The 13,975-nt window shown below is 37.0% G+C and overlaps 1 protein-coding gene across 1 annotated transcript; it reads left to right on the top strand.

Annotated features, from left to right (window-relative positions):
* Window positions 1-2,432: 2,432 nt before the first annotated feature.
* LOC133299549 (disease resistance protein RUN1-like) lies at window positions 2,433-12,019 on the top strand. Its single transcript, XM_061499018.1, has 4 exons — window positions 2,433-2,871; window positions 9,762-10,851; window positions 10,951-11,098; window positions 11,313-12,019. Exons 1-4 carry the CDS (start codon window positions 2,669-2,671, stop codon window positions 11,876-11,878), a joined length of 2,007 nt encoding a protein of 668 aa, XP_061355002.1. The 5' UTR covers window positions 2,433-2,668; the 3' UTR covers window positions 11,879-12,019.
* Window positions 12,020-13,975: the final 1,956 nt, after the last annotated feature.

Here is a 13,975-nt window from a genome sequence, read left to right as displayed (position 1 = left end):
GACCTTTGTAAACGAGTTTAGCCCGTTTATATTCCTATCTACATTTACTTCCTTTTTTAATTACCATCAAACTTTTGATTATGGGAAAGAATTATAATTAAACTAAATGATTCTACGGATAAAACATACCATTAAACTAGCATTTCACACGATTTTATGGATCACAATGATTCTACCAAAATTTTGTAAATTAAGAAAAAAAATAGTATAAAATAGTTTACCAAAAAAAAAAAAAAAAGTATAAAATAGACTCTCTTATATATTTTTTTCCCCTTTCAATTCAATCTTTAAACTGAATATGCCTCGTAGCCTCAAATTAAAGGACGATCTTCCCTTTTAAAACCCACGACGCTACATTCTTATCTTCCCCTGCTTCCAAACCTTGGGTTTCTTTCCGAAGTGAGTCCAAAAGAGAGTGAGCGCGGGAACAAGGCCATGGAGCCCCTGTTGCGGGTATTCTCATTGTTCATCACGCCTTGTGATTTTGTGTCTATTTTGATTTTATGTAATCTTTATTTTTTGAATTAGTGTTTGTCCGTCAAAATTATTGAGTTTTACGGTGAGAGAAATTGATACATAAATAGAAATTATAGTGGGAAAAAGTGAGGGATTGTTTTTTTTTAATTTAAATGTTAAATAAAAACAATAATGAATGTCTTTTAAAAAGATAAATATTTTTCTCTTATTTTTTTAAATAATCATTTCACATGAAAGATTAAGTTAATAAGTAAAGACCTATTAATGATTTTTTATATTTCTCTAACACATTATAATCCTTTTTTTTTTTTTACTTACTTAACATGATCACATAAATTTTATTACCATGTAAGGAATCAATTTAACTAAAAACTTAAAAGCTTTTAAAGCCATCAATAATTTTAAATTTTGTATATTATATATTTCTAACATATTCCATAACATAAAAATCCTTTGCATGAATATTGCACCGGTTTACTTTTTGACACTGATATAATTTCATAAAATAATGATCACATCTAAAAGCTTAAGCCAGTGAAAGTTTTCTATATTTCTCTAACCAATTTTCATATTTGAAATGCTCAAACTCAAGGTAGTGTTTGGTAGAAGATTTATTTTGGGATTGATGAGAAAGTATAAGTGAATATTGGAAAATACCACGTTTGATTCAGATTTTTGAAAAACATACTAGACAAATAGGATAGATGGGGAAATGACTTTTGTGTTAATTTTTGGATGAAATTCACTCTTACAGAATATCCTTGAGACGTGGTATTTTGAGATAATTGGAGAAGTGAAAAAACAGGTGAGAAGTTTCTCCTAAACATAGATTTTGCAAATTTAAATAAATTTTTCTGATAATATTTCGGTCAACCAAACAGTTTTTTTTACATTTTATTGTCAAACTTATTTTTCAACCATTTTTCTAACTTATTTTTCAATCATTTTTCTAGTAATTATATTTTTCTAATATTAAAAATTTTTATGGTGAACCAAAAGCCCCGTCAAAACCAAACAAGTAGCTTACCAACAGATGAGTATATGACTCAGTCGTACAGTGTAGTGGTTAACGGTGAAGTTCCATTGGGATTTGGTATGTCTGCGATTTTATTAATATTACCTTGTTACGTGTGGGGTATGATTTAAAGCCAATCAAAATGATCAATGACCTTTTTTGGAGTCGTCGTAGACATTGACTATAGTATACGCTGTTAAAGATATTATTGGATTTGGACATTCCTGTCGGCATTTGGGCCTGCCCTTTCCAAATGATTAAGCTTTTTGTTTCATGAAGCAATTTCACATTGAAATATCAGATATGTCCTCAAACAAATCTTCATCCTCAGCACTTGATTGAAGCATAGGAAATAATGAAGCTTTCCCAATTTTTCAAGGAGAAGTATACATGCTACATACAGATTACACAGATCCCTTATTTCAATAGCTTGATGGCTTTTACAGGTTTTTCATTTATCTTTAAAACTTTCCAACTTGTATCAAGTGTTGATCTTCTTTTGAAAGCCGGGTTTTTAGACTGTAATAACTGAGATATCTCGGTCAATATCTTTGTTCAAAGTTCAAACCATTACATGATAATCTTTTCTTCTACTTTTCGAGTAAATTTTGGGTACTATGTATAAACTCCCCTACTAAAATTAGAAATATATCAACTCATCTGATATTAAAAATAAAATAGTGGATGGAGTAAGTAAAATTACGTGTCATATGTTTTTAATTTTAGTAGGTGTTCTGAAAATTTAATTATTTATCCGTAGTTTTCACTTTTCAGTGTATGCTGGTTGTTTGTTCCTTTACTGATACCTTGCTGTTTGCAGGTAGCACAAGATTTACTTGTGTTGGGGGAGGGCCTTGAGGCCAGATCCGTTAAGACACATTTTGCTCTTGTTTCTCTCTAATGGCATCTTCTTCTTCTTCTTCTTCTCAAGTTAGTGAAATAAAACATGATGTCTTCATCAGCTTTAGAGGCACCGATGTTCGGCGTGGTCTGCTTAGCCATTTGATAAAGGAATTACGCCGCAAGGGGATTGATGTCTATGTGGATGACAGACTTGAGAGAGGAGATGAAATATCATCCACACTTCTCAGAGCAATTGAAGGATCACAGATTTTATTGGTCATATTCTCTAAAGACTATGCTTCTTCAAAGTGGTGCTTGGAAGAGCTTGCCAAAATGATTGAATGCAAGGAAACAAATGAACAAATCTTAATTCCTGTTTTCTACAATGTTGATCCATCTTATGTGCGGCACCAACGTGGAGAATACGGAGATGCCTTAGCTAAACATGAAGAAAATTTCAAGGAGGCACAAAGTTTGAGATCTGCTTTGAAGAAAGCGAGTTTATTATCAGGGTTTCATTATCCCAAGAATTTTGAGTATGTTTTCTTTTTTCAAATAAATTTTTACTGTTTCTTTTTTACCAATTACTTATTATATATTTATTTTATAATATGCATTTCTGGTTGATTGCTTGAATGTTAATAAGAAGTTTAGCCTCTGTTTTCTATATCATTTTCCGTCAAACACTGCAGCCGTTTCAAACTTGATTCTTAGAGAGAGATATTATTGCCGGAGGGAAAGTGATTTTGAAGGGATAAGTACTGAGGAAGGGGAGGATAGAAAAGAATAGAGAGAAGAAAAAGAAGTTTGACCAAATTAATCTCTGATTTTCATTGATCGTTTTCTTGAATTAAATAACTCAACAATCCTAATTGGAAAAGGAATAAATAACCTAATTTGTTATTGAATGAGAATTTAAATAACCGAAAGATAAGAAGCTATTAGCTAGGAAACTAAATAACAGAAAGATAAAGAATAATCTTCCTAATAATTGCAATAAAATCTTATCCTAATAAAATAGAAATTAATTAAATAAATAATCTTTGAAGTGGGCTGGTACTCTTGTTGCACGTTTGGGCCTGCCTGCTTCATTCCCCATCCCATCAGAACAGGCCTTGTCCTCAAGGCCCATTATAGGTGATCCTACGTTGGGCTAATTGTGTGAGACATAAACTGGTTTAGTCTCCTTCATTGTTTTCGGTCCAAGTGCATGTGGGTTCAAAGTGTTATCTGGATGAAGCTGACTTGGCAAGCATGCATTGGCTGTGAATCCGCTGGGGGGAGTTTGATTGGTGCGCTGGGTATGTGCCTTATCCCATGTGCTAGCATTGGATTCCTGATGGAGTGTAGAGTGAGAACCTTGGGCAGTGTAAGAAACTTGGGAAGTGTGCGCTGAATCACTTTGTACAGCAGTGGCCATTGCATTGTCGCGTTGGGTAGTGTGCGCTGAATTTCTTTGGAACGGCTCTTTAGTTCCTTGGGCAGCGTGTATTGCTTGGGTCTCATGAGTTGTATCTGCACGAGGTACAACAGAGTCTTTTGAGCAAGTAATCACAGGTCCTTCATAAACTGAGTTCCCATTTCCTTCGGTAGCATGTGAAATGCTGCCATCTCCATTCCATCTTTCCAAATTTTTTTCGTCTTCCCATGTAGCAGCTTCTTGAGGAAGATTAGTCCATTGGATAAGTAGCTGGGTGATTGGTCTTCCTTGACGCCAAACCTTGCGGTTTGCAAGTATAGTGTGTGGAATATGGATGAGGTCTTCAGTATCAATGGAGGTTGGATATTGCGGAGGGGGTCTGTCCTTACGGTGATAAAATGGTCGTAGTAAGGAGATGTGAAAAACTGAATGTAGTTTGGCGTCCGGTGGGAGCTCTAGTCGGTATGCCACCTTTCATATCTTTTCCAGTATTTTGTATGGTCCATAGAACTTGGGTGCTAACTTTTGTGATGAACGGCCACGCAAGGAAAGTTGCCGATATGGTTGTAAGCGTAGAAGGACCAGATCTCCCATGTTGAAGGTAAAATCACATCTTTTCTTGTCAGCTTGTGTTTTCATTGCGTTTTGTGCTCTTTTTAAGTGTTCCTTTAAATTTTGCAGAACTGAAACTCGATGGTGCAGAGTTGAATCAACGGCTTCGAGTGTTGATGTGCCCAACGAATAGCGTAGTGGACATGGGGGAGGTTTGCCAAACGTAGCTTCAAACGGAGATGTACTTATGCTGCGATTGTATGCAGTATTGTAATGATACTCAGCTAAAGGTAAAAATTTCAACCATTCTTTCTGCTTCTCAAACGTATATGCTCTGAGATATTGTTCTAATGTTCGATTGACCCTTTCTGTTTGTCCGTTTGATTGGGGGTGGTACGCCGAGCTGTAACGAAGTTGTGTGCCTTGGAGTTGGAATAAAGATTTCCAAAAAGCGCTGAGAAAAATGGGGTCACGGTCAGTGATGATGAACTTTGGTGTTCCATGTATTTTGCCGACATTATCCCAAAAGACTTGTGCAAATTCGGAGGTAGTATACCGGTCTGGAAATGGAATAAAATGTGCTCCTTTGGTGAGACGATCCACTACAACGAGGATGACAGAGAGTCCTTGGACTGGTGGCAGATGTGTGATGAAGTCCATTGTTAGTTCGGACCAAATTTCTGTAGGAGGTTCAATCGGCTGTAATAAGCCATAAGGTGAGTGATTAATGGGTTTCACCCTTTGGCACACTTCACAAAATTTCACAAATTCTTGTACATCTTTTCTGATTGTTTTCCATGTGTAAAATGTGCATAAACGAGACAATGTTCGCCGGACTCCAGCATGTCCGCCGATGGGTGCTGAATGGAACTCCTTCAACAGACTCGGAATTAATGAAGAGTGTTCAGGCAGAAAGATACGACCACGGTGGAGTAGTAGTCCATTTTTAATATCCCAGTTCCCTTTTTTTCTTTGGATGACTGTATTTCCCCCATTAAATTTGCTGTATAGGTATCTGCTTGTAATTCTTTCTGTAATACTGGTAAATAGTGAGAACTGGATGTGGATAAGGATGCCAATCGTGCGACTGGGGTTTCACTATCCCCTTGAAGTTGCCTGGATAAACCATCAGCAGCAGCATTAGTGATACCAGATTTATAAGTGATTGTGTACTGGTATCCTAATAATTTCCCCAGAAATTGCTGCTGTTCTAGTGTTTGGATCACTTGAGACATCATATGGTGTAAACTCTTGTGATCAGTTCGAATGATAAAACTGGATCCCAAAAGATATTGCCTCCATTTGCTAACTGCCGCGGTAATTGCATATATTTCTCTAATGTATGTGGATTGGTTTTGCATTCGGGAAGATAATTTTGTACTAAAATAAGCAATAGTACGGTCATCTTGTAGTAAAACTGCCCCAATACCTGAACCCGACGCATCTGTTTCAATTGTAAATGGTTTACTGAAATTTGGCAGCATTAAAATGGGCGCTTCAGTGAGACGCTTCTTTAAATCTATAAAAGCCGTGTGAGCCTCGTGTGTCCAGTTGAATTGGCCTTTGGTAAGTAGGTCCGTAATTGGTGATGCAATGTTGGCATATCCTTTAATAAAACGTCTATAATATCCTGATAAACCCAAAAAAGCGCGTACCTGTGTAATCGTCTTAGGACGGGCCATTCTGAAATTGCCTTTATTTTTTCTGGGTCAGGTGCGAAGCCTGAAACAATGTGTCCTAGAAAGTGTATAGAGTTAGTAGCAAAGGAGCATTTAGAAAGTTTGGCATATAGGCAGTGTGAACTTAAAGTTTCCAGAACTGTAAGTAAATGTTGAACATGTTCTGTCAAATTAGGACTAAAAACCAGAATATCATCAAAGAATATTACGACAAAATGCCATAAATATGGTGCAAATACTTCATTCATTGTAGCCTGGAAAGTGGAAGGTGCATTCGTCAAACCGAATGGTAACACCAAGAATTCAAAGTGTCCATGATGTGTACGGAATGCTGTTTTGTGGATGTCGTCAGAGTTCATGCGAATTTGGTGGTATCTAGACCGCAAGTCCAGTTTAGAGAAAACTGTAGCTCCATGGAGTTCTTCTAGTAATTCATCCACTGTGGGTATAGGAAATTGATCACGCACAGTTATAGCATTCAAAGCCCGATAGTCCACAAAAACGCCAAGTTCCATCCTTCTTTTTGACTAATAAAACAGGGGAACTGAATGGGGATTGACTTGGTCGAATAATACCGGACGTAAGCATTTCCTGACATAATTTTTCAATTTCATTCTTTTGGAAATGAGGATAACGGTAAGGTCTAACTTGGACAGGTTTAGAATTGGGAAGTAGAGTAATCTGATGATTATGGGGACGGTTGGGGGGTAATATGGTGGGAATGGTGAAGACATCAGAGTAGTTGGCCAATAATTGTTGGATTTCAGGGACTGTATGAGGGGTGGGATCAGTGTGTGAAGGTGTGGTAATGGTGTAATTGTGGTCTGATTGGGTAAAACACATCAGGCATGAAGTGTAGGCATTACAAGCAATAAGCTTGTTAAGTTTCGCCGGTGAAATCATCAGTGGAGTATCTGGCTGTTGTCCTTGTAGTTGAATAGTATTGCCATGGTGTTCAAAACTCATTAGCAATTTTCCATAGTCCGTAAGAATGGGGCCCAATGTGGCTAACCATTGAACTCCTAGAACTATATCAGCGCCTTGTAGGTCCAACACATATAAATCCAAGAAAAATGTGTGTGATTGCAGCATTAGTGGAATATCACAACAAAGGGCCTTGCATTGCAACCCTTCGCCATTGCCTACTTGGACTGTAAAGGGATTAACGGTTTGTAGAACAAGTCCCAAGTAAGTGGCCATTTTATGAGTAATAAAGTTATGGGTGCTACCTCCATCAACCAGTATTTGGACCTGTTTGCCATGTATTGATCCCGTTAATCGGAAAGACCGAGGGGAATAATGACCAAAAAGGGCATTCAAACTAATCTCAGAAAAAGAATTAGGGATAGGGTCTGCATCTGGCGAAATAATTTGAGTGTCTTCCTCCATTGGTTGGGCAATATCATCGTCAGTACCTTCAAAATATAACAAAGTGGCTTTTTCTTTACATTTGTGTCCGAAAACATACCTTTCATCACAGCCAAAACAAAGTCCTTTGTCACGTTTGTTTTGAATTTCCTCTGCGGTCTGGCGTTTATTTGGTATTGATGGAGATGAAGTAGGATTTTTGTTGGTGGAAAACGTATTTGTGTTGTTATTGTTGGTAACGGATGGGCGTGGTATCCATGGTCATTGTTGTCGGGGACCACTGTTGATGTCAGATTGCTGGTCTTCAAAAATCTTGGCTAATGAAAAAGCAGAATGGACATCCTGTGGTCGTTGCACAAGGACTGGTCGCCTGATGTGGGGTTTAAGGCCTGCAATAAAGAGCGCCCTTTTAAGGGTTGGAGAGAGACATGGAGTGTGGCTAGCGATGATCTCAAAATTTGCTTGAAAATCGCTAACGGTGGTCTGTTGGCGAAGGTTAGCCAAAGAAACTGCAGGGTCCTCAAATTCTGATGGCCCAAAACGGCATTGCATAGTCGTAAACAAGGCAGGCCAATTGGGAAACAACCCATCATTAAAAAGGCCATGAAACCATGAAGAGGCTGGTTTGTCCAAATTGAAAGAAGCTAATAAAACCCTCTCATTATCTGGAATGTGATAATAATCAAAATAGCGTGTTGCACTAAATATCCAGTCGGTGGGGTCTCCATCAGAGAAGCGTGGAAAGGTGATTTTCATGGGTTGTGGGTGATGCTAGCCAGAAGTGGCGGTATGGACCGGCGCCCAGAACACCAGAACCGTTGTTGCCCATGTGTGACTCCACAGGTCGGTTTATTTCTAGACGCAGCATATTGAATTGTTGAGTTTGGGATTCTTGCATCTTTGTTTGGGATTCCTGCAATTGTAAGTATTGCTGTTCACGCACGACTTCAGCCGCTTGGAGTTGGGTTTCCAAGGTGTCAATGCGTTGATTCATGTCACGCATTCGTGTATTTTCTGCCTTGGGAGAATGAGATTGAATGAAAGCACCAATGAAGGGATAAGTATTGGGGAAGGGGAGGATAGAAAAGAATAGAGAGAAGAAAAAGAAGTTTGACCAAATTAATCTCTGATTTTCATTGATAGTTTTCTTGAATTAAATAACTCAACAATCCTGATTGGAAAAGGAATAAATAACTAACAATCCTAATTTGCTATTGACTGGGAATTTAAATAACCGAAAGATAAGAAGCTATTAGCTAAACTAAATAACAGAAAGATAAAGAATAATCTTCCTAATAATTGCAATAAAATCTTATCCTAATAAAATAGAAATTAATTAAATAAATAATCTTTGAAGTGCGCTGGTACTCTTGTTTCACGTTTGGGCCTGCCTGCTTCAGATTTATTATGTCATTTGATGGTAGTCCATGGACGAAAATTTTGTATCTTAGATGCATGGAGTTCTTGTTTCTATGTTGTCTTTTGTTATACACCCCCCATTATATGGAATGTGATAATAATCAAAATAGCGTGTTGCACTAAATATCCAGTCGGTGGGATCTCCATCAGAGAAGCGTGGTAAGGTGATTTTCATGGGTTGTGGGTGATGCTGGCCAGAAGTGGCGGTATGGGTGCGGTGTGGACCGGTGCCCAGAACACCAGAACCGTTGTTGCCCATGTGTGACTCCACAGGTCGGTTTATTTCTTGACGCAGCATATTGAATTGTTGAGTTTGAGATTCTTGCATCTTTGTTTGGGATTCCTGCAATTGTAAGTATTGCTGTTCACGCACGACTTCAGCCGCTTGGAGTTGGGTTTCCAAGGTGTCAATGCGTTGATTCATGTCACACATTCGTGTATTTTCTGCCATGGGAGAATGAGATTGAATGAAAGCACCAATGAAGGGATAAGTATTGGGGAAGGGGAGGATAGAAAAGAATAGAGAGAAGAAAAAGAAGTTTGACCAAATTAATCTCTGATTTTCATTGATAGTTTTCTTGAATTAAATAACTCAACAATCATGACTGGAAAAGGAATAAATAACTAACAATCCTAATTTGCTATTGACTGGGAATTTAAATAACCGAAAGATAAGAAGCTATTAGCTAAACTAAATAACAGAAAGATAAAGAATAATCTTCCTAATAATTGCAATAAAATCTTATCCTAATAAAATAGAAATTAACTAAATAAATAATCTTTGAAGTGCGCTGGTACTCTTGTTGCACGGCCTGCCTGCTTCAGATTTATTATGTCATTTGATGGTAGTCAATGGACGAAAATTTTGTATCTTAGATGCATGGAGTTTTTGTTTCTATGTTGTCTTTTGTTATACACCCCCCCCCCCCCCCCCCCCCCCCTCCCCTATTCATTCCATTCTTTATATTTCTTTCCTTCTACCTGCAAGGAATGAATCTGATCTCGTTGATGAAATTGTGGAAGATGTTTTGGAAAAACTAATCAAGTTTTGCCCAAGTGAATCAAATGGTCTTGTTGGAATTGATCAAAATATTGCACAGATTCAATCCTTATTGATACTGGATTCAAGAGAAGTTATATTTCTTGGAATTTGGGGCATGGTTGGCATAGGTAAGACAGCCATTGCTCGTGCTGTATTTGATAAATATTCTCCTCAATATGATGGTTGCTGCTTCTTGAATGTAAGAGAAGAATTGGAACAATGTGGATTGAGTTTTTTACGTGTAAAACTTCTTTCTGAACTATTGGATGGAGAAAATCTACGTAGAAATGGCACAAGCAAAGCAAGATATGTTGAGAAAAGGTTGAGTCGGAAAAAAGTTTTCATTGTGCTGGATGATGTGCATAGTTCAGAACAACTAAAATATCTGGTTGGTGAATCAGTTTGCTTTGGACCAGGGAGTAGAGTGATCGTAACAAGTAGAGATAAGCATGAACTTGTTAGTGGAGGAGTTCATCAAATACATGAGGTCAAGGAAATGGACTTTCAAGATTCCCTTAAACTCTTCTGCTTAAATGCCTTCAATGAAAGCCAGCCCAAAATGGGATATGAAAAGCTATCTAAAAAAGTAGTTGATTATGCCAAGGGCAATCCATTAGCTTTAAAAGTTTTGGGTTCAGATTTCCATTCCAGAAGTGAAGATACATGGAAGTGTGCACTAAGAAAACTCAAGAAGTATCCCAATGAGAAAATTCAAAGTCTGTTGAGATTCAGTTATGATGGACTACATGAAGTAGAGAAAAATGCTTTTCTAGATATTGCATTCTTTTTCAAAGAAGAAGACAAAGATTATGTCATAAGGCTCCTAGATGCTTGGGGTTTCTATGGAGCTAGTGGAATAGAGGCTCTCCAACGGAAAGCTCTTATAACTATTTCAAATGACAATAGAATACAAATGCATGATTGGATACAAGAAATGGGTTGTGAAATAGTTCGTCAAGAATCTATCAAATATCCTGAAAGACGCAGCCGATTGAGGGATAACGAGGAGGTCTATGCTGTATTGAGAAATAACCAGGTAAAATAACGATACACTATCTTCCCTTATAAGTGTTTTTGTACAGAAATTTCAGCTAGTATGAAAATATCTTGGTTGATGTTATTCTCACTTTTTCAGGGAACTGATGAGATGGAGGCCATCCAAATAGATGTTTCTCAAATTAGAGATTTAACCTTGAGTATTGACACTTTTCGAAAGATGCGTCGTCTAAGATTTCTCAAACTTTATTACCCTTTGCATGTTGAGCTTTCTATGCCGCCAAGCCATGTTAAAGAACTCTTGCAGGGAGTGCAGGTAAATATACAATTGTAATATTTTGATTCTTACTATCATTTTATTCAAAATTGAGGATTTTCTTAAGTGATGATTGCACTTTGTGAATTGAAAGAGTATTATTGACCTTATTATATACAAACTGTTGCTTTCACTCTCCAAGGGATATTTCCGATCAAGATTGGATGCCTCTGACAGCTGTTTACACAATCATCCATATATTTTGTCTCTCCAACAACAAGTTGCTTTGATTCTATCTGGGTGCAAAGAACTCATGAGCATTGGAAGTGAGATTCATATAAAATGTCTTCATTACCTTCTTATCGATGGATGCTCAGGTTCCAAGGAATCTTCAGTGTTACCAAAGGAAATAAGGCAGCAAAACTTAACAAACCCTGGAATGGACATGTTGAACTCATCCATTGGGCACCTCAACAATATTGAATGGTCAGATAGGAATGGTATACAATTTAAGAATCTACCCAACGAGTTATTTTGCATGAGATCAGTGTATTACCTAAGGCATTCTAAGAGCAGAGGACAAGACAGTGGGAAACCCAAGCTACATATTCTATTTGATGGGTTAAGCTATTCTCAACGTATATCTTTGAAAGAGTTGTATGACTTACGTGAACTAGCACTTCCTCAGAATATCAGTGCTTTTTCTTCTAGAAAATCGACACTTGATGGAAGCATCGTGGAGAGCTTGCCTCGGTTCATCATTCAATCGCTGGATGCTTTGTTAAATGAAAGCTACAAGGTCTTTCGCTAACTTGTGTGAGCTCACTCCTACATCACTGTCTTCATCCGAGTTATGAATTAGGCCTAGAGAATGGTAAAGTTTACGTTGCACCGTTCAAAATGAGGTATTACCTATGGAACATGTGACATTGGCCAAATAATAGATATATTAATGAGGTATGTATATATGCATGTATAACCCTAAACAATTTATTTACAAAATGTCTCATTTTAAAAAAAATTAATTTCTTGAAATATAAGTAAAAGATGAAAAAATAACAACTAAGTCCTGCAAAATTCAGATTTTACATTAGTCGGATAATTTTTTAAATATAATTATTAGATTTTTTCGCTCAAAACACAAATATAAAATTTAAATATAATTTTATAATATATATTAAAATTCAAGAGAGGAAATCACGCTAAGGAATATATAAAAGTTTATAAATGTAGATAATATAAGAAAGTTCAAGTAAAATTCAAGAGAGGAAATCACGCTAAGGAATATATAAAAGTTTATAAATGTAGATAATATAATATAGATCCTCCTCCTCAGTTGATGGAACTTATAGTTGCTGATGCTAGAAATATGTCTAGCTTGTTAGTTTCTGATTTGTAATTTCTTTCTGTTTCTGGGGCTTAGCCCCTCTTTATTTACAAAAAAAAAAAAAATGTTATTTTGAAAAACACGCGTCGTGCACACATATACATATATATATATATATATATATATATATATATATATATATATATGGAGGGTTCTTTTGACTCCAGAGTAAGACTTTTAAGTCTTACTCCAAATCCCAGCCGTTGATGGACGGAAATCAACGGTTGTCATTAATAGTATAATTAATAATTAATTAATTAATATAACTTCCTAAATTATAACTGTTGGATGGACAGAAATCAACGGTTAGGATGGAGAGTAAGACTTATAAGTCTTACTCTTGAGTCAAATGAATAGGTAAAAGTAAATGTAATCCAAGTTGCAAGGTGGAGATCATAAAGGTGTTGGCGTCTCTTTATCGCAATATTTTCTCAACCTTTATTTCGTGTTCTTGAATTCTAAAAGACTCTTGAATCATTTACATTTTCTTGAATTGTTCTCATTTATTTCACAAACCACAATTGTTCTTAAACCATTTTTATTAATCCAACAAGAGAGGAATAGTTATAATAACTTCGGTGCCTCAATCCTTGTGGAGACGATACTCTACTCATCATTTTATTACTTGGAACGATCGGAACACTTGCCGATTTTTCGCAACAAGTTTCTGGCGCCGTTGCCGGGGATTGAATACGCCAATTTTATTAATAACTTTTAATTTTCTTGATTGGATTTTTGTGTTACTAATCTGTTTGCTTTAGTTTATGTGTGGTACCGTTGATCTTGATAATTTGATCTACGATCCAGAGGTAGAAATAACTGTAAGAAGGATAAGACAACTTACCTAGCAGAGGAAACAAGCAGAAACTTCTACTTCACAATTTGAAGTAGAAACAGAGATGGAAGCTCAAGATCCACCACCGTAAGATGAGTTGATGGAGTCAATCTTGGCTCCATTGTTTACAAGGCCAAATTCCAGCATTGTCAGGCCACCGATAGATGCCAACAACTATGACATCCATCCGTCACTGATCACATTGGTGGAGAAAACTCAGTTTGGTGGGGAAGACTATGAAGATTCTCATGACTTCATACACAGAATTTTAAGAATCTGTGATACAACCAAGCACCACAGAGTATCAGATGATGCAATCAGACTCCGGTTGTTCCTGTTTGCTGTGATCGGGAAAACTCTCAGATGGTTAGATCGACAAGCTCCCAACAACATCAGAACATGGGAGGAGTTGGCAGCTAAATTCTTTGCTGAGCACTTTTCTATGGAAAAGTACAACAAGTTGGTAAATGAAATTACCAACTTCACTCAACAACCGGGAGAGAACTTGTGTGCAGCCTGGACCAGATTCCAGGAATTGATCCGGAAGTGCCCCCAATATAATTTATCAGACACAAAGAAGGTCAGAGTCTTATATAATGGGATGACGCCAGAATCCAGAATGGTTGTTAATGGTGCAGCTGGTGGGACCATAGGAAAGAAAACAACAGCTCAAACTTTGGAGCTGA

The sequence above is a fragment of the Gastrolobium bilobum genome, unplaced genomic scaffold (genome assembly GCF_033153095.1).
Source record: "Gastrolobium bilobum isolate Gb01-03AN ecotype WA unplaced genomic scaffold, APGP_CSIRO_Gbil_v1 utg1631, whole genome shotgun sequence".
Taxonomy (NCBI): Eukaryota; Viridiplantae; Streptophyta; class Magnoliopsida; order Fabales; family Fabaceae; genus Gastrolobium; species Gastrolobium bilobum.
Note: the sequence above shows the minus strand (reverse complement) of the source record. Positions and strands in the feature narration are given on the sequence as shown.

What these genes read in the sequence shown, in the direction of transcription:
- LOC133299549 (XM_061499018.1), top strand. Translation starts at nt 2,669, where the DNA reads ATGATTGAATGCAAGGAAACAAATGAACAAATCTTAATTCCTGTTTTC. An exon ending in CTGTATTGAGAAATAACCAG is followed by an intron (nt 10,852 to 10,950) that starts GTAAAATAACGA and finishes TCACTTTTTCAG; the next exon opens with GGAACTGATGAGATGGAGGC. An exon ending in GCTTTCTATGCCGCCAAGCC is followed by an intron (nt 11,099 to 11,312) that starts ATGTTAAAGAAC and finishes ACAGCTGTTTAC; the next exon opens with ACAATCATCCATATATTTTG.